The 19,418-nt window shown below is 46.5% G+C and overlaps 1 protein-coding gene across 1 annotated transcript in view; it reads right to left on the minus strand.

The window, feature by feature from the left end:
- Positions 1–19,418, minus strand: part of MTF1 (metal regulatory transcription factor 1) — a 263,924-nt gene that overhangs the window by 55,145 nt on the left and 189,361 nt on the right. The window contains exons 6-7 of the mRNA XM_078681228.1: positions 12,375–12,452; positions 9,880–9,982 (exon numbers count right to left, since the gene is read on the minus strand). Of these exons, the coding sequence (XP_078537354.1) occupies positions 9,880–9,982; positions 12,375–12,452 (181 nt within the window). The remainder of the gene's footprint in view (positions 1–9,879; positions 9,983–12,374; positions 12,453–19,418) is intronic.

A 19,418-nucleotide genomic window follows, 5' to 3' on the forward strand; every position in this document is an offset into this window, starting at 1 on the left:
TCTCACCCCACTTATTACGCATGTACACTGAAAGTTTCGATACTAGGGTGTTACCCCCTGAAGTACGGTTGGCGTTGATAGTGGTTATACATAAACCAGGTCAACTGGCAGGGGACTGCAAGTCTTACAATCCGATTTCCCTCCTTACGGCAGAGGCGAAAATTCTGCCAAAGCTACTGGCCAACAGGCTTCTCCCATACCTGACTGGGTTGGTACACCCTGACCAATCCGGGTTATGCCAGGACGTAACACAGCTTTGAACTTATGCCGTATAAACGGGGTCCTGGGAAGAATAGACACCATAAAGGAGGATGCAATCCTGCTGTCACTTGACGCAACAATGGCCTTTTACACCTTTGAATGGGAATTCCTTTTTGCGGTCTTGACGTGGATGGGGTTCGGTCCCAAGTTCATCAGCCGTCTGCGCAAGTGGTCGTCAATAACCATGTATCAGGCGCGTTTCCACTCCGACAGGGCACCAGGCAGGGATGCCCCCTGTCAACCTTCTCTTTGCGCTGGTGCTCGAGCCATTGGTGGTGTGGATCAGGGGGGACCCGATAATCAGTAGGCTGAAATGGACCAATGACCACGAAGATCGTATTTCCTTATACGCAGACGACATCCTCCTTTACATAGCCTCGCCCACGCGGTCCCTTAACCAAGTCCTAAATATTTTCTGCATATCTAGAGCCACTCCTGATATACGGTCAACTGGGCCAAGTTGCAGCTATACATTCTGTAGGGTGATCCTCTGCATAACCCAAGGGGATATATCATTCCGGTAGCCTTGCAAGGCTTTAAATACCTCAGTATCTTCATCACCCCGGACCCGGTCTTGTTCCACAAGTCCAAATTGCTTTAGCCCTTGACCCGTCTTCACTCTGATGTTAAGCACTGGCAGTCTCTTCCCTTAACTCTCCTGGGACGGGCTGCCCTTTTTAAAAGGCTGGCGTTGCCACGCTTTCTTTATGTGCTGCAGAACTCCCCCAACACAATCCCCGGCGCTTATTTCACCGGGTTGGAGGCCATTGTGTGAGACCTGCTATGGGAGGGATGTGCATCATGCATCGCCCTTAATAACTGACGATGGGATGGTACGATGGAGGCATTGCATTGCCAAACATAAAGCTATATTATCAAGCTTCTCAACTTAACGCTGTCAATAAGTGGGCGCATGGTGAGCGCGATGACCCGATCGTTCGTACCAATCGTTGGCTCTAGGGAAGGGGTGGGTACAATCGAGCTTTACACAAACCGACGCAAACTCCACCTTACAGGGCCCACGGCACGCACAGTAGAGATTTGGCATGGGGTCAACAAAAAATGGGGTTGGAATAACACACTCACTAAGACCACTCCACTCCATGATATGCTGGGTCAGCTTAGCAGGTGCCCTGGTTTTGATAAGTGGGACATGATAGGGATTTTATCAGTAGGAGACATATGGGTGAAAGGTAAATTAGCAACGTTCGAAGATATGTAGGCCAAATATCAATTAGTTCAAACGGAGGCTTACAGGTACCTACAGATTAGTCACGCTATTACTGCTGCCCTACCCAGAGACGGCCCTTTGACCGCATCCGCCCCGCTGGAGGATAGACTATTACTCGACCCTATGACCACAAAAGCCATATCCCTCACGTATAAGAAACTACTGAACGGACCCCATGACCCGATTGTGCCGGCACTGGGGGGGGGGACCTGGGAGACATTGTCGATGAGGATTGGCGTGATGCCCTGGAGTCCACAGGGCCTGCACCTGGTACAAATGAAAATCCTACACCGAGTCTAATTTGACGCACGCACCCTATTTAAGATGGGCAGAGGGCCCAACCCTCTGTGCCTCCAGCGTTGTAACTTGCCGGGCACTTTCTTTCATATATTGTGGGAGTGCCCCAAAATGCAAAGATACTGGGGGAAAATTACGAAGCAGATGGAGAGGGCGTGTGGTAAATCTTTGAAGGCTACCCCCCAGCTCTGTCTCCTCAACATGTGGGAAGCCACAGATCTCACTCAGGCAGAACAGACATGGGCTTCCACTGGGTGGTCCATTGCGAAACGAAACATAGCTCAGAAGTGGGGGGTGGAGACGGCCTCATGCCTGAGGGACTGGGCAATCGACATGGACAGGGCAATGATTGCCGAGAAAGACGTCGTCAAGCAAAGAGGGTGCCCAAAAAAATGGGATCACAAGTGGGGGAGGTGGAACAAGTATAGAGGCGACCTGTGTGTATCCCCTACCATTGATTTGCAGCAAGACCGACGCCTCTTCTTGGAGGTCTCTGCCTTTGAGCACCCACTCCCACCCTGATGTACCAATATGCTTGTCCTATTGTATGCAGCAGAGGGGGGAGGACTCCTACTGAGTACAACGTTATGTCCGAATGCAAGTTGTTGCCAATGTTGTTAATGCTCCTCCCGCTTTTGATGGGATGTGGGGTGATGGACTATGCACATGACGCACTTTATTGGCTGTACGTGGCGTGCTTTTACAGTGGACTCATACATTCTATTACCAATGCACTGTACCCTGTCTTTTTCAATAAAAATTGTTTAAAAAAAAAAGAAAAAGAACACCTTATTTAAGAGGGATGGTTAAGTAGTCCAATATTAAAAGACCAGAACTCTTGGGGGGAAGGAGAGGGAATAAATCAGGATACATATTGGCCTACTGCCTGAATTGAAACAAACTCAGGCCTCATGAGGAGAGATTGGGGACAAAAAAGGGGATAACCCAAAATAAGAATGAGGCTTGAGTGCAAATATTAAAATATTTCTATGTCGCATTAAAAGCCTCTTTGCCAACAATAAAGCCAGATCAGCAAATTTCGATATCACCTTGAAACATTGTGGCAGTGGATAGAGACCTAGAAGACATGCACTGGTGTATCCCATTGATCCAACCCCGTAACATCTGATAAGGCCAATGCTACTCCTGTCCAGTACTGAAATAAATGGGGACAAGTCCAGAGCATATATAAGAAATCGGTCTCTGGAGCCTTACATCGGAGACAGCTGGAGGAGGCGGTGGGGAACATCTTAGCTAGCCAATGTGGCGTCAGATACGTCATGTACAGAATAGAAAACTGGATACATTTAAATCTAGAATTACAGGAGATGCATTTGGGATATTCAAGTATACATGCCTAGTCTTTATCTGGTATTTCTAGGATGAGGTCTGTTTCCCAAACCTGCTTTAAAGGAGTCAGCAACACTGCCAGGTTTGCCCAAAGCCCATGGCAGAGCCAGTGAACAAGATGTCTCCCACTGCCCATAGTGTTAATCTGCACGATCAATTACAAGATGATCAAATTCGCTCAGTCAATAATTGGTTATCTCTCAGTCAGCTGTATCCCTCTTTCAAGCACTGAGCAGATCAACAACAAGCGAAACAGAGCTATAGAGGCATTTTATCAGCAGCCTAGCCTAGCCTTTGCTATGTTTGCCCTAAGTTGGCAGGGTATGCCCAGACGTGGGTCCCTTGCTCACTTTGCTACTGGATTCAAGCTAGCCTGGCTGATGAGGGCTGTTAGCCCAAAACCAGTCCCAGGATGCTTGTTCCTGGTCCAGGGAAGACATGGCTTCGCAGTTCGGGCTGGACTGTTCCCATCAGACACAGCTGATTTGCATATAGCTGTGTCTGAACTGGGGTGGCGAAGTGAGCTAAAGAACGATGATGGATTCAACCCAGATCTGTGACTGCGGGTGAGTGTCTGAAAAGTTTCAGCGCTCAGTCCATTATCTCCTTGTGTTTGTCATGTTCGCCACCCAGGATGTAATGCAGCCTGGGTGGAGAACATGCTAAGTGCGTATGAAAATGTGGCTGGCCTTCATATTCAGGCGCACTTTGGGAGGGAAAACCACTCCTTCCCTGCTCTGCCAGCACACCAGGCCTGCCCCGAGAAGCTGTCGCTCCTGCAACAGGAAAGAATATAATAACATTGAGTTATTATAATTTTATTTTTCCTTACACTGCTGAAAAGCAGTGAGGTGATGCTTCTCCGCCTAAGCAGAGGAGCCGCCACTGTGACAGATTGATTCTGGGAGACTACAGGTCCCAAATAGTCTGTGTGAGAGTAAATGGGCAGCAATCCTCACCTCCTCTCTCCCAAGGGAATGAGACAGTGATCACCCAATTTGCCCCATTTTTATTTGCTCTTGTGGATGGATCACCATTGATAAAAAATGAGGTTGTGCAATGAGATCTGGAGTATTCCCTTTGGTCCAGAGGAGCACAAGATCTGCGTCTTCGCTAACAATATCTTGCTGATTTGGCAGACTCGGGGAACTCCATACAGGCAGTCATGGATGAGCTGAACCAATCTGAAAATGTCACCAGCTAAAAGATTAACAAGCAACAACTGAACACCCTTCACATGTCTATTCGACTAACAGAAGCCCAGGACGTGCATCAGTCTTCCCGGTTCATGTGGACTTAACGCTAAATCTGATACCTGACTTGACCAACAGGACAGATACCGAGTGAAGCCAATATGTCAGACTTTGGCAAACAGATTTAAGGGGAATTTTGGCGGTTGAGTCCCCTTTATATATTGTGATTGGGATACACACATTTTCTAAAAATGAATGAGCTACATAGAGTCCTCTACCTTTTTCAATCTATATCAGTAAGCCTTCCCATCGCAAATATACTGGCCATGTAGGACTGGCTGCTGGACTTCGTCTGGATTGTGGGAAACCCTGCATCTTCAAGAGGGTTCTGATGGCACTAGAGAGAGAGTAGAGGAATGGCATGTCTGCTCGGGTAATATAGGGCAGTTTACCCACGTTTCATTTCAGAGTGGACAGTGAGAGAAAGCAAGAAAAAGTGGCAGTGATAGTGGGTCTCTTTCTCTGGGATCTGGCATGGTTAGGACAGCCACAACATCTGCTACCCCAGTCAAAACTGTAGTAGACCACATTGCAGCAAGAAGGGACTCACCAAATTTCCATCACTGAACACACCTGTGCAACACAACACAGCATTCACTACAGTTATGCGGGTAAGGTCTTCTCACACTGGGAAATTGGAAAATCAATTCTGTTTCAAACAATGCAAAATAGTCTACAACATCCCTGAAACAAATGGGATTCAATATTACCAACTGCAACTATGGCCTAAAAATCCTGTAAATGCACAGGCAGCCATGTGGCCCCCTCATCTATCTTTGTAAAACAGCCTTCAGTTATATGCGGTCAAGCGCCGCTTCTCCACCAGCAATAGGACATTTCAGTTTAGCAAAAACTGTTAAGAGATGACCCAATCAGCACAAATTCTGAGAGGGTGTACGAGCGAATGGTGGCAATGACAGACGAAATGGGGGCAACTTATCTCATCATGGGAATCTGCAACAAAATAATTTATCAGTGGTACATGACTCTAATATCCCTTTACTGCATCTCTCCTTCTATATGGTGATCCTGATCAGTTACACAGACGTTCTGGAAAGACGTTTTAGGTCACATCAAAGAGATAGTGTGCTTTCCCGTTTCAGTAGAACCAGGAATCATCATTTTGAGCACGAGTCAGGACCAATTGGAGGGCATGATTGGGATCTGGTCCTACATATGTTGGGGGTGATGAGACAACGCATAGCTCTACTTTGAAAAAAGACAGAACCATTGACCTTCACTCTTTAGTTCCATAAATTGTGGCATTTCCTAGAGATGGAACTTCTAACACACAATTTAGCCCCGACAGAGTATATATTTACAAGATGGAGGCCACTGAACAATTATTTTTTGAGATTGGAACACCTCTGCGTCATGTCTCATTCCTACAGTTGGTCTGGTAAGTATTGCAACTGCTGACTACACTGACCTCCACTACCTACATACCTTTCTTATCCCCCTCTAGTCAATAGAGGATGGACATCAAGTACGACTATCCTCTAAAAATGCACACTGCACTTAAGCACCCTCTAAGCTACATTCGCTAACACTTTCATCGTCTCTACCACAATAACAATGTCTAAATCTGTTCCGATGCCTAACAATTTCACTCCCCCGGGAGGAGATATGGGGCATGTTAATCTGTAAAGTGCTTGTTTTTCTTTAACAGTTGTTTAAATGAGGTCTGTAGCCATGTAATTGTTCTTTTGTTAAAACCAAATGAAATAATATGAAGTAAAAAAAATCCTCTTTCATCTCTTTACTTTAGTAAACAAGTGGTTTTCTCCTTCAATGTCACCCTTTTAGTCGTGAACGATACACTTTACACTACATGGTAGCTGGGATTCTGTGTCATGCTCATCTGAATTCTTGTGTAATATCATATTACTCCGAACTACAGAAGATGATGCTATAGCCCTCATGTCCAAGTTTCCCAGCAAACTAGGAAGGCTTGAAGGTATGAGACAACCCCACCATACCTCTTGTACTATTCAACCATAATTTTGCAGAAATAATAGTTAAATAAGTGGTTTCAATCCAAGTGCAACAAAGTCAACGGAGACCCCCAGAATCTACAGACATGCTGTGACCCATTTTCCTACTTTATTATGCAACATTAAAATGATTGGAACAGGGCATTCCACCCAACTGAGCATTTCTGTTTGGCCTTCATCTTGCAATCTAGTGGCAGTACATATGCTCAGTCTATATTTTCAGTTTTTATAGTTTGAGCATTGTTCGACAAGTCTTGCGAGCTTGCATTAGGAATAGGCGGAAGTTGAGTGGACAGTGGATTCCATAAGACTGTATTACTCCATTATTTTTGCTTTCTTCAAACTCTTCCCTCTAATTTTCTCAATTACCTTATTTCCTTAATCTGGGTTTGTGGGGGCAGAAATCAGATAACAATAACATTTTGTTTTTGAATTACATAAACAGGTTTTACAATTGTGATTTCAGAGTGGCTGTGGTTGCCAAACCAGCTTTTTAACTACCGACTTTAAAGCTGTTTTGTAATAACCCTTGATTGTGATGTATACACTAAAACAACTCGTTAAACATAATAAATGTAAATCATGCAGCCTGTACTGCTCTTGGATAATTATGTGATCGCAAACTACTGATCCTTGGAGATTTTAATCTCTGGGAGAATGTCATTCTTGATACAGCTTTCAAAGAACTTTGTCAAGCATGTGAGAATATCAACCTTCAGCAGTTGGTGTTGTGTCCCACTTATCAGGGAGGCCATGTGCTGGATCTTGTTTTTTCCAGGGGAAGGGATGTAGTTGTCAAGGAGATACTTCCATTAAGTAGGACAGACCACTTTTTGGTTCTTTTTTCCCTAAGGGTAGCTAATCCCCAAAACCAAGTCTCTCATTCGACTTTTACACGAATTAGTAGGGAATGGTCTAAAAAGCTAAAATTAGATGAACTCCCCCGACTTGTTGATAATGATAGCTTCGATATTCATGAATCAGTGCAGAAGAACTATTTGAATTTGTGTCATCAAATCACTAACTCTTTAGATCAGCTAGCCCCATTGAGGAAAGCCAAAAGCTATAAGAAGCCGTCTGCTCCTTGGTATAATGAGGAGATGAGGCTGATGAAGGCCAGCTGCAAACAAGCAGAAAGAGATGATCTACATATTTATAAAGAGATGATAGGCAAAGCTAAGGCTAAATATCTTGAGGAAACCATCTTACATTCATCCATTAAGTCTCAAACCCTATTCAGCCTAGTAAGAGACATGTCCAACCCAGACTGCACAAAATCTAAAATTCCAGCATCACAAGAACTGTGCGATGACCTAGCAGTCTTTTTTGATGAAAAAATCAACAAAATTTTAACACGGCTAAAATCTCCTACAGATGATGATACGCACCGGTTCACCTGTAACACTACTACAATAACCTGTAGTACAACCTGTAATACAAATTCCAGGGAACATATGGTGCTTATGGATCAATTCCAGGTCCCCCCCACAAGAGGAATTGAATGCTATCTCAGCTGGCATCTCCTCAGGCTTCCCCCCTGGATCCACTTCCATATATGTTTTGGAAATTGTTTGGTGGTGAGCTATTTCCGCATCTCTATCAAATCTGCTGTCAGTCCCTAATCAATGGCATAGTGCCGGATTGTTGTAAAAAGACAGTTGTCTCCCCATTATTAAAGAAGGCTACACTGGACCCCCAGTTCCCCTCTAATTACAGACCCATCTCTATGCTACTGTATCCGATCAAGATCTTGGAGAGGGTAGTGAGTAAATCTCTTTCAAAATTTGCCGAGGATAATGATCTGCTGGACGAAGTCCAATTTGGGATTCACCCTGGACATGGCACCGAGACTGCCTTAGTGGCAGTCTTGGATGACCTGAGAATGCGGGCTGACAGTGGTCAGGTAGCCACACGTCGGCCGCATTCGATACGGTTAATCATCGGACTCTGATTAAGAGATTGGAGGAGATGGGTGTTGCGGGCAGGGCTCAGGACTGGCTGCAGTCCTATCTTTCAAACAGGCAGCAGACAGTGACCTTGTCGCTATTTACATCTCAGAATAGAGACATCAAGCATGGGGTCCCACAAGGCTCGGCTTAGCCCAATTCTTTTTAATCTTTATCTTCGCCCACATATTGTTCTGATCAAATCCTTTGGCATTGATGTCATAAATTATGCGGAAGACACTCAGCTCGGTTTCTCCTTTGAGGGCAATAAAGCAGTGCCTCTGGAGAAATTCCACAGCTGTGTGCGTAAAACAGCGGAATGGCTGAGAGAAAACTCACTACAATTTAACGGGGATAAGACTGAAGTTTTCTGCTGTGCTGCAGGTAAAATCCCTCAACCTCTCTCAGTAGATTTCTGGCCAATCTCTGCTAATAATCCTCCACTACCCGTTACGACAGTGCGCAACCTAGGAGTGTTAATAGGCAGTAATTTACCACTGGACTCTCAAGTAAATAAAACTGTGAACACCTGTCTATCTCTGCTTCGAGCTCATCGGAAAATACTCCAGTTTTTACCTGCCTCAGCTAGACCTCAAGTGGTGCGGAGTATCGCTCTAAGCAGAGTGGACTATTGCAATACACTTCTTCTGGGTGCCCCAGCTTCCCTAATAGAGCCTCTGCTTCACTTGCCCTAAAGGACCTACACTGGCTGCCCATTGCGCAAAGAGTCCAATTTAAGGCACTCTGTATTGTCCATCGTGCAGCACATAAAAAAAGTTGTTGCAGAAGAAAATCTTATGGTATTCTCCTGCTAGATGCCTGCACTCTTCCTCTGCCAAACTGGTTTGTGTCCCTCTTGTCAATAAAGTTTGAATGGGTGGCAGATCTTTTAGTTCTACAGCATCCAGACTCTGGAACGCTTTGCCTCTGGAGCCTAGAAAATTGAACACGGTCACGTTTCAGGAAGGAGTTGAAAACCATCACTGTTTCCCAGAGATTAGATCCTTACTTAACTCTGATTAGATACACACAGTGGCTGATTGGTAATCTAAGCGCCAGGATACCCTTTGGGTGGCAGTTGCGCTATACAAGTATTCCTTACATTACATTACTAGTGGAAATACATGACTTTGCAGCGCACAGTCTGGGGAGGAACGAGCAGGTAGTGAAATGTGGATTATGAGAACTCTCAAAATCATGAGGATTCTTAAGTAAAATGTTTTTCCTGAAAGAGCTACAGAAAGCCTATTAAAAGTGCCCTGGGATGTCTCCTCATTCTAAGCGATATACTACCCATTCTGTAAAACAATCAAATACATTTTTATACTAAAATGATCCGTTTTTTTGAATTCACACATGAGGAGTGTTTTGCCAACAGGGATTCCTTTCCTTATGTTTATGCATTGGATTTCAGTACATTCATTTTATAGGATATATGCCATATACGAAAAACACAAACCAAGCAATTTCCTTATTTGAAAAACGGTCTCATTACAGAAATTAAATGTTGATCTGTAGTTAATTACACAATTGTTAGTAAACAGTACCTGTTTCTTGAGAGTCCTCCTGAATCACGCAATTACTGGGGCTTTGAAACATGGATTCAAAGATGCTTGCTGGAGAAATTGTGGTAAGGTCCTGCCCATGTGCCTTTATCAAACAAGTAGAAAAGTATTATTATTTGTGGAAACAGCAGCTCGCAATTGATTATTTTTAACATATCACACTACTTGATACAGAAATTAAAAAGGAATAATGTATATGTGTAAAAAATATTCACTGCAAGCAAGCACACTGTCTGAAACACACAGCAAAGAAAAATGAGTCAAACTAATCAGTCAACAGAGTCATCACCACCTAGCGAACAATAACCAATTAAAATGGAGCACAATATCCGATGACCACGAGGAACTACTAACCGAGTTGTAGAGCTACATTTCACGATATCTGTTTCCTCAAATGTCTCCAGGTCAAGTAATGCAGATCTACTGACGGTTTGGTTATTATTGATAAAATTATGCACTTTACCTTGATTGTGACGGTGCATTTGAAAACAACAAAGAATTTAGCTAGGACAACTACAAATGAATGCACTAACCTCAAAAGAAAAAAGAAAAGAAACATACCCTTTAAAGAATACGCCCACTTCTTTGAGACACAATGTAAGAGTGATTAAAAAAGATACACCTGAATGTCACTGAACTATTATGGATAGCAATCTCAAACAGCGATGTGGGAGAAATTAAGATTTTAGATATGAAGCAGGTAGGGAATAGAGGGGTATTCAATTAGATAGTATATCACTGTGGGGGAAAAGATAAAAAATAAAAAGCTTCAAACCCAAATGTGTAGTACAAGGAGACTCAAAATATGCTCCTAGGTTCTAATATGTTTTTGGACCTCAGCTGATGGACCCTCTGTACTTAATGAACTCTGTCAGAGGAACAAGGGAACCGATTGTTCTACCTCTTATGTTCTTTGACAAAGTGCCCCACTTAAGACAGAAAAAAGATGTCGTGGGGAGGGGCTACTGCATGTTCAGCAGAAAAGTCATTTTAAATCACTGCGCTGGGATTTGTTTTAGCTTCTCCTATATCACCCTACATGGTCGGAGCATGGCAGAAGAACTTTTCCTTTCCCAGGGCTCACTACTCTACAGCAATCTAACCACATCTTCTGATGAAACTCCACACTGCCTTCACAAGTTGCCACCAATCCTCCACACTCCGACTTACAGTCGCACTGGCACTGCCTAATATTTCCCAGTGTTCTTCACATACACAATCTCCTCTCATCCTGCATGGGTTACTGTCTCTTTTTGGCACATTATTACACTCCTTTGCTGGATAAGATTGTTCTTCCTCTCTTAGCTCTCATTTTCCCATCTGCTGCTCCTCGACAAACCTCACGTGTGCACCCTCTCATCTCATGCTCTTTGTTTAACCCCAACTAGCACTTTCCTACAAGGAGTATTCAATTTTCCAACCCCTTCCATAGCCTATGCATTAATCATTATCCTTTACTTTTGCCCTGAATGTCCCTTTCTTTGTATTATTATTCTTTTTATACGTATATGCAGGCTGCTCAGCCCAAGTGTCTGGTACAAAGGATTACACCCTGCCCCTCCGTTACTGGCATTACTTCCATCCCCTCCACCCCTATTATTCTAGGAGATCCTCCTCCTCTCCTCCCATGCAGTCTCACTGTGATGGTTCTTCACAGTAATGCATGATTTACTCAGGTGCTCATGTTTCCTAACTTTGAGCACTTGTGAAGAGAATGATTACCAGGACTGCATGTAAACTCATAGCGCTGGTCTGAGACTGCAACTTCCCCTCCACCAACGCAAGGAGACCAGAGAAGACTAATCACGGCTCTAGGAGAAACTGTGCTTGAAGACATTATGGACACAAGTCTTGATGCCTGCAGATATTAACACACTCCAAGGCCATCCTCGTCCGAGCCTGAACTGAGCTTAGTGAGTTCAGCCAAGGAAGAGAGCAGGGTCACACGGGCCTGTAGGGCAATCAGGCAGTGCAATGGGCTGGTCTGACAGGTCAGAGTGTGGGCTGGTTTTGAGGCCTTTGCAGGCCTGTTTTATGGTCTGCTGGTACCGTTTCTACTGTTAATTCCCTTATATTAAAACAAATGTTACCTGCAACAAGCTCAAATCCACGCATTGTTCCATACCTTGCAAAAGTCTTTACAAATTCAAAACTGTCCCAATTTGCAAACATGTTCTACTAAGTCACTAATGAGGCCACTTTTATTTTGGAACTCGGGCCTATTTTCTGTCCCAGTCTGACCCTGGAAGATAACCAGGAAGATCCTTAAATCAATACTACCATAAGATCTGACAATCACAGTATCTGAATTAAGGTAATAATTCAACATGTGGCATCAAAGGACCATACAATGCATACCCATTAGCCGATTTATGTTCCAGTTTCATTAATTATTTTCCTTTGGTTAATGTGTAATTTATGATAATGTACTCATCAGCTCACTCTAAAGGTCCTAGGGGAAGTAAATAGTTACTTACTGTAACAGAATTGTCTCGCAATTCAGAATCGGTGGATAGTAGACTCAGATCGCTCAGACAAAGCGAGTGGTTCGTATCCTACAAAAATAGAAACACACATTAGATAAAATAAGTGGCACAATCACATTTGAAGTACTTCAAGAACTTTGGAAGAGGGGAAAAAAGGAATAGGGAAAATAAACTAACAGCAACATCGGGTGACAATGGAGAAACACAGGTCATTGGTAGTGATTAAAATTAAAGTAATTCGCTGGCTGAACAGTGAATTTCTTGCACTTATAGAGACAGCTTCAATGTTATGAAGTGGATAAGACAGTCCTGAAAGATGAGCACTAAACATGCCACTAATTTTAATCCATCAGATGCATATCGTTAATCACAGTCACTATTTCCTTGCTCAGTCACTTCCCAACCTCAGCTAAGTTCTGCGTAAGTCAAGTCTATCTGTGTTTCAGGGGACAGAGTGGAAGGAGACATCATCAACTGGGAAGGGGGAAATATCTGCAAGGAGAAATAAAACACATACGCACTAGTTGGTGGGTGTAAGGTATAAACGAAACGATGCACTTAGCTCTTTGTTGCTAACGTTTAAGTCTGAAGGGCAGCTGGAGGTTAAAGGCTACCAGACACCATAGAACGCTCCCAATACAAAGGCATGACATGGAGAGCAGTGCAACTATTGGTCATCAGGACTAAGCCACCATAAGCTGACACTATAGTTTCTTTCACTTTGGTCATTCCTATCAAAAGAAAAATGCAAGGAGCCTCCTGAGTTTCCTGCAGAGGTTCACCAAGTAGTTCAACCTGTGAATAGGGAGCCTGGGCTCGAAGACTACAGATACTTTGAAAAATCCTTGTGTCCCAGGAGATTTGTAGAGAGGCTAAATAACGAAAAGGAAGACAGATGACTGCAGACATCCCTTTGTCAAAGTGGCATTTAAGTGTCAAAGCATGGATTATAGGTAACGTGGCCTAGCCGAGGAATGGAGCGGCCATGTGCATTGTGCGCTCTGCTCCAGTCCCAGCCTTCTTAAGCACAAACAGCACTACTGGTCTACGCTAGAGCATACTGACAGACGTGTTGCAGACAGAACAGTAGCAAGGAAACTCACCTGGAATGGTGGAGAAGAGGGACTAAATCAGCCATCTCCTTGGCCAGCTGAATGACGGCAGCTTAGGTTAGAATTCCTCTATACGGGTGCAAGGCAACTGAAGTAATTGCACGTCTGGCTGCCATCTTGGGGGACCAGACAGCAGTCTCAAAGGTGCAGCGTGAGAAGCAGAGGGACCTTGACGCGACCGGGATGCGGGTTTGAAGAGTAGTAGTAAGGGTTATTTTCCAGATTCCAGATTCCTGAAAGGAATCCATAGTTGTACCCATTTTTAAGAAAGGCGATAGGAATAACCCCTACTGTTGCCGTCCAATTTCACTTTTTTAGATTCTACTTTCAAAATATTAGGCAGAGTCCTGCTCTCCGTATTGAAGGAGTGGGCTGAAAGAAAGAAATTTCTGTCTAATATAAAGTTTGGGTTTCGTTCTGGATAAGGCACCGTGGAGCAATCCCTAAATCTATCACTATTAATAGGGAAGTATGCCACAGAAGTCAGGATACGCTATGGCCAAATGGTGAGTGTATGACACCTGTACGTTCTACACGTGGTTGTCGTCTGGGGTTTATTTTGGCTCTATTTCTGTTTAAATTTTAGATTAATGGCCTTTAAAGCCATTTAGTCCAGCAAGATGCTGATGTTCCATGAGCAGGTAATCGACCAATACCCACCGTGCTGTATGCCAATGATGTAGTTCTCCTTGCACGCTTTCAATGCTTTTATGAGTAATTTAGACTTAAAAGTGAACCAAACACGGACATATCGGGGCGACGCCTGTGCGGTCAATATGGCAGTCGCGCTCTAGTGGAGCTCCCGATGCTCGCGAGGTATCCTTAGCTTTCTTGCCTGACAGAGGCATCTCTTCTGAGCCTTGGGGCACCAGAGCTCTTCAGGGGCTCATGCGGTTCCCCTCGGCCCTCTCCTGGCTCTGTTAGTGCCCAGTGGACAGTTGTGGAGTGACAGAGGCTGCAGCGCTGCAGGGCCGCATTGCTGGTACTGCCTGGAGCAGGTCTATCGGGGGAGGAGTTCCACCCTCTCGACATCCAGGAGACAGCTCAAGCAGCAGCGGTGTCCCTGTGGGAGATCTGCGCCCCAACATCTGCCCCGATTGCTGGTGAACCGGGGCCCAGTGCTCTGAAGCTGTTCCGGGCCGCCCAGGCGGATGGGTTGTGAGGCAAGGCAGCCGGAGCGGCCTGTGTAGCAGCTGTAACGTTGAAAGGAGGCCTGGAGTACATGCGACCACAAAGGTGCTGGTGGCCTCTCGCCTCTTCCCCTCCCTGCTTGGTGGTGGGGAGGCCTACCGGAGTTACGACATCGGGGTGTTGGTGCCTGTGTGCTGGAGCCAGCGGAGAGGGGCGACCCGCCAAGGGCAACACTACAGGTTGCGAGTGAGAGTGGCCTGTTCTGGCCCAATGCCTGCCCTCTTTCTTCCTCCCCCTCTCAACTTTGGCTGGGCCCTGTGCGTGGTTGTTGGGCTCCTAGGGGTGGATTCAACGGCACAAGGGACTGTGTGGCACAAGGGGAGGAGCAGAGATGTTGGTAGGCCGTGCTCAGTCACTGGACCTGGTCCGGCCCTCTACGGTGTTAGACTGCAAGCCTACGTGATCGGCAGCGGCATACACAGCCGCCAACGTTGTGGGGTCACTCACCTCTGGCTGGTCCTGCGGCGGAATGGAGGGAGCCTGACTCCTGAACGAGCCTTTTAGGGCCTTGCTTGATTTGAGAACTTGGGAGCCCCCTAGTGGCTACAGCGGTGACGTAGACTAGTGCCTCCTTGCCCGTGGCTGGGGTGGTGCTCCTGGGATGAGGCCAGAGGAGGAGCAGGATTGCCGGAAAATGGGGGCAGCTAAGGGAGTGTGGAGGCGTCCTTGAGGTTGAGACATAGACTGCTGCTGTGTGCGGGTGCGCAGCGGTACACCGTAATTATCCGCAGGTGGTGGGTGGTGGCTCCTCCGACCTCCCGTTCCTCTCCCTCCTCCCGGGCTTCCCTCATCCGCTGCTTGTCTTTTGGAGCCCCGCTGCCTCGTGGCCCCACCGTCGCTCATCCTTACTGCACCTCCCGACTGGCCTGGACCCAGGTGTGGATACTGCTCATGGCTGCTCCTGGCTGTGGAGGATGGAAAAATACCCCTACAAGCCTCCACCCCCAACCAAATGAAGATGGACCAGTACACGGTCCTATCGACCCCCACCCACGAGCAGGATGGGAATTTGGCTGGTCAGATACATGACCCGGGCGGCAAGGGGTGGCGGATTTGGCTGTAATCCTCAAGGCCATAGAGGACTCTCGAATTGCCTTGGGATCTAAAGTGGATGGCTTGTGAGTTGAACTATCCTTGATGCGCCAAGATCTAGCCAATGTGGTGGCTAGAACCACGTAGGTTGAGCGACGGGTCTCCACAACAGATGATGAAATCTTGTCTCACAAAAGCCAGATGTCCAGATTTTCCACCTCAGTGTCCTCCCTGATGGAGTGGGCAGAAGTTGCCGAAAATAGATCTCGGCACATTAACCTTTGACTCATTGGCCTGCCAGAATCGGCGGAACAGAAGGGTCTAGTCAAGGTGCTTGAGGACTGGTTTAGAGCATGGATGCCTGAGAATAAGCTATCCTCTGTTTTTGTCATTAAACAGGCCCATTGCTCCTTGGTGCCGAGGCCCTCGTCTGGGCTTCTCCCTGGCCGGTGATCTTGCGGCTGCTGAATTTCAAAGACTGCAACGGGATACTACAAGAGGCCCGTAACCACCCTGATCTACGGTTTGACAATGCACGGATTTGTCTTTTCCCGGATTTCAAGGTGCAGCAAAAACAGCACTCCTTCACTGAAGCCAAGCAGAGTCTTCGGGCTTTAGACCTGCGCTATATGATGCTATTCCCGCCCACCTAAAGGTCTTTTTTTAGTCCTGTACTTTTTTCTTCGACACGCCAGACCAGGCATGGGAGTGGGGGGCGGTTGCTAAGGGGGCCCCCACAGGAGCGCCCCCGTCTGGAGCCGGCGGTGGAAGGGGAGGGGTGCTCCCGGCTGCCCCAGATTGAGTGTGAGGTTGATGGGGAGGGAGGCCCCCGCCTACGATTCAGCTTCTTCGGGGGATGGCGAGCAACTCTCAGATACTCCCTCGTCTTCTGCCCAGTGGGAATGGACCTGGACTAGCTGTCAGCTCTCTGGTCCGCCCTGAACCGAACTCTTTTCTTTAGACTTCAATGCTGTTTATGATGGGGGAGGTGGTTAGGGCTGTGTGCATTGGTTCTCTCCCTTCTTCTGTTGGGGCCCTTGCCCCCCCCCCCTCATTTCTCTTAGCGCCTATGAGCCACAGTGGTTACTGCTCCCTCATTAGTTAGTGGTTAGGTGATTATTAGTTAGGGTGACAGATGCTTCCTGGGTGAAGTGTGGGGGGGGGGGGGAGCTGTTGGGGGAATGGGAAGTTCATTTAAGCTCTTGAGCCTAGTTTAAGTATGTGAATGTTTTGTTTGTATTTCTGTTGTTTTAGGTCCACAGCGGCAACACAGCACATAACGGCTAGTACACCTCGATACGGCATGAAGGGTCCCAGGGACCCCGAGCCCACTCCTGCAGGGTGGGGGTTGGGCTTGGCTATTCAATTTGGGCCAGGGTCATCCCCACATTAACAGTACTCTCCTAGAATGTGAACAGCCTCCTGGATCGCATTAAGCCGTGTACAGTTCTGAGATACATTAAGCGCCACAGGACAGCGGTCATTCTCCTGCAGGAATTGACTGGCCATTCCTACGCCGGTTTGGTTATGGCAGGGTGTATCATTCAGGCTTTTCACTTGGCTTTAGAAGAGTCACCATAATACTACAAATCATTCCCTGTAGCTGTTACAGCACACCATATTGATGCACAGGGCTGCAATGTGAGCACTGAGGGCTGGTTGGAAGCACAGTACTACAACTCTATCTCCTGTTATATCCCGCCATATGTACTGCAGGCTTGTCTGCATTCACTGAGAACCTTCATCTTGCCTCTCCCACAGTGTGTTACAGTGTTCAGGGAGACATTAATGGACTTCCGGACCCGGGTCTGGACCCCTCCTCCGCCCTGTACCCAACTAGGTGCTCCAGCGCAGCTCATTTGACCTGCTGGGCTGATTTACTGGGCCTTTGTGACATCTGGTGCTCTTGGCATCCTACCCAGATGGCTTACACACAGCAGTCTGCTGTGCATGCCGCAGAATCCTGTATAGAACTGATGTGGTTACAGGCTGTGGATCTCCTCTCTGTACAATCGGTGCGTATACTTCTGTACTACATTTCAGATTACGCCCTATTGCTGTTGTCATGGGGATCCCAAACGAATGTCTTGCGACTGACTTGGAAATTCAATGAATGGTATTTGCAGAGCCCTGAGTGCAAGACTTTTATCGAGGAGGAATTACACCAGTTCTTTGAGTTGAAAGTTGACTCAGTGTAGTCAGCAGCAACGCTATGGCCGGCTAGCAAGCCATCCCTAAGAGGCCGCCTTATACGTTATGTTCGGAAGTCTGGGGTGCTGTGCTTGGTCTACCTGACCGACCTTAAGACTCAGATATTATATATGGAAGCGCCACTTCGCCGCAGAGAAACCAAGCCTTCTTGTCATCTCCTGGTCACTGCCCGCTCCGAACTGCGGAAGGTTTCCTTGGAGGAGGCGCAGCAGTGTTGAAGAGACTCTACCCACAGGGTATATGCCACTGGGGACAAAGCTGGTAAGCTATTGTAATGGCTGGCCACCCACAGTATTTCCGACCCAGTTGTTCCGGTGGTTCGTGACTCGTGGGGTTGTCTCCGGGAGGAGCTTCCCGCCATCGCCCAAACCTTTAATGATTTTTACAAAGGGCTATACTCCAATGTTCAACTTACCAACCGATCTTTTTGATCAACACTGATGTTGAGATTTGTATTGTATTGTATTGTGGCATACTTATATAGCGCAACCTATCACCACCAAGGGCATCCTGGCGCTTTGACCCGTACTCAATGAAAACAGTAGCTCAGCCTATCCTGGGAAAAAGATAAGTTTTTAGAGCCTTTCTAAAAGATAAAAGATCTCCAAGGCTTCTCAAGGATATAGGCAGAGAGTTCCAGAGTTTGGCTGCCGCTACTCTGAAAGAGCGGCCCCCCATCCTCGCTCGCTCGCGAGATTTATGCAAAAGTGTTGGCTGGAGGGGGCAGGCCATTGTCTCTGTCACAGGGCACAAACGGGAGAAGCAGCGGGACTTACATGATATAGAACTAGTATTAGAAGAACCCAGAAATTGCGTCTTACACAGCAGCAGCATAGGAAATATCTTGAAGACCTGACTAGGTCGCGTCTGACGGCTACCCAACACAAGATATACGAAACTGGGGATAAAGCCGGGAAGCTTCTGGCATGGCTAGACAAAAGGGAACAGAGTAATAAATGGATAGCGAGGATTCGGACGGCAGAAGGGAAAATTACAATGGACTCGCATAGAATAGTACACACTTTAGCGCATCATTTTCAGCAGCTGTATGCATCGTCCTCAGATGTCGGTAGAGGAGGCACTATCCAACATTAAAGATATTGCCATGCCCGGGCTCACCCCGGACGCAGCACTCAGCACTCACACTTAAGGACGCAGCACTCACACTTAAGGCGGACCTCACAATAGAGGAACTGTAAGTGGCTATTCCTATACAATCGGGAAAAGAGACAGGACCTGTTGAACTATATAAAAAAAAGGCAGGAATTATTGCCCCAACCCTGCTGCGCATGTATACCGAATGCTTACAGACGGGAGAGTTACCACTGGATCAGAGAATGGCCACTATAGTGGCGATACCCAAACCGATGACTGTACCTCGTATCGCCCAATCTCATTGATTATTGCGGAGGCTAAAATTCTTGCAAAACTACTGGCGATCAGACTGACGCCGCACCTTGCAAACTTGATACACCCGGACCAGTCCGGC

Source organism: Lissotriton helveticus, chromosome 3_1 (genome assembly GCF_964261635.1).
Source record: "Lissotriton helveticus chromosome 3_1, aLisHel1.1, whole genome shotgun sequence".
NCBI classification, from domain to species: Eukaryota; Metazoa; Chordata; class Amphibia; order Caudata; family Salamandridae; genus Lissotriton; species Lissotriton helveticus.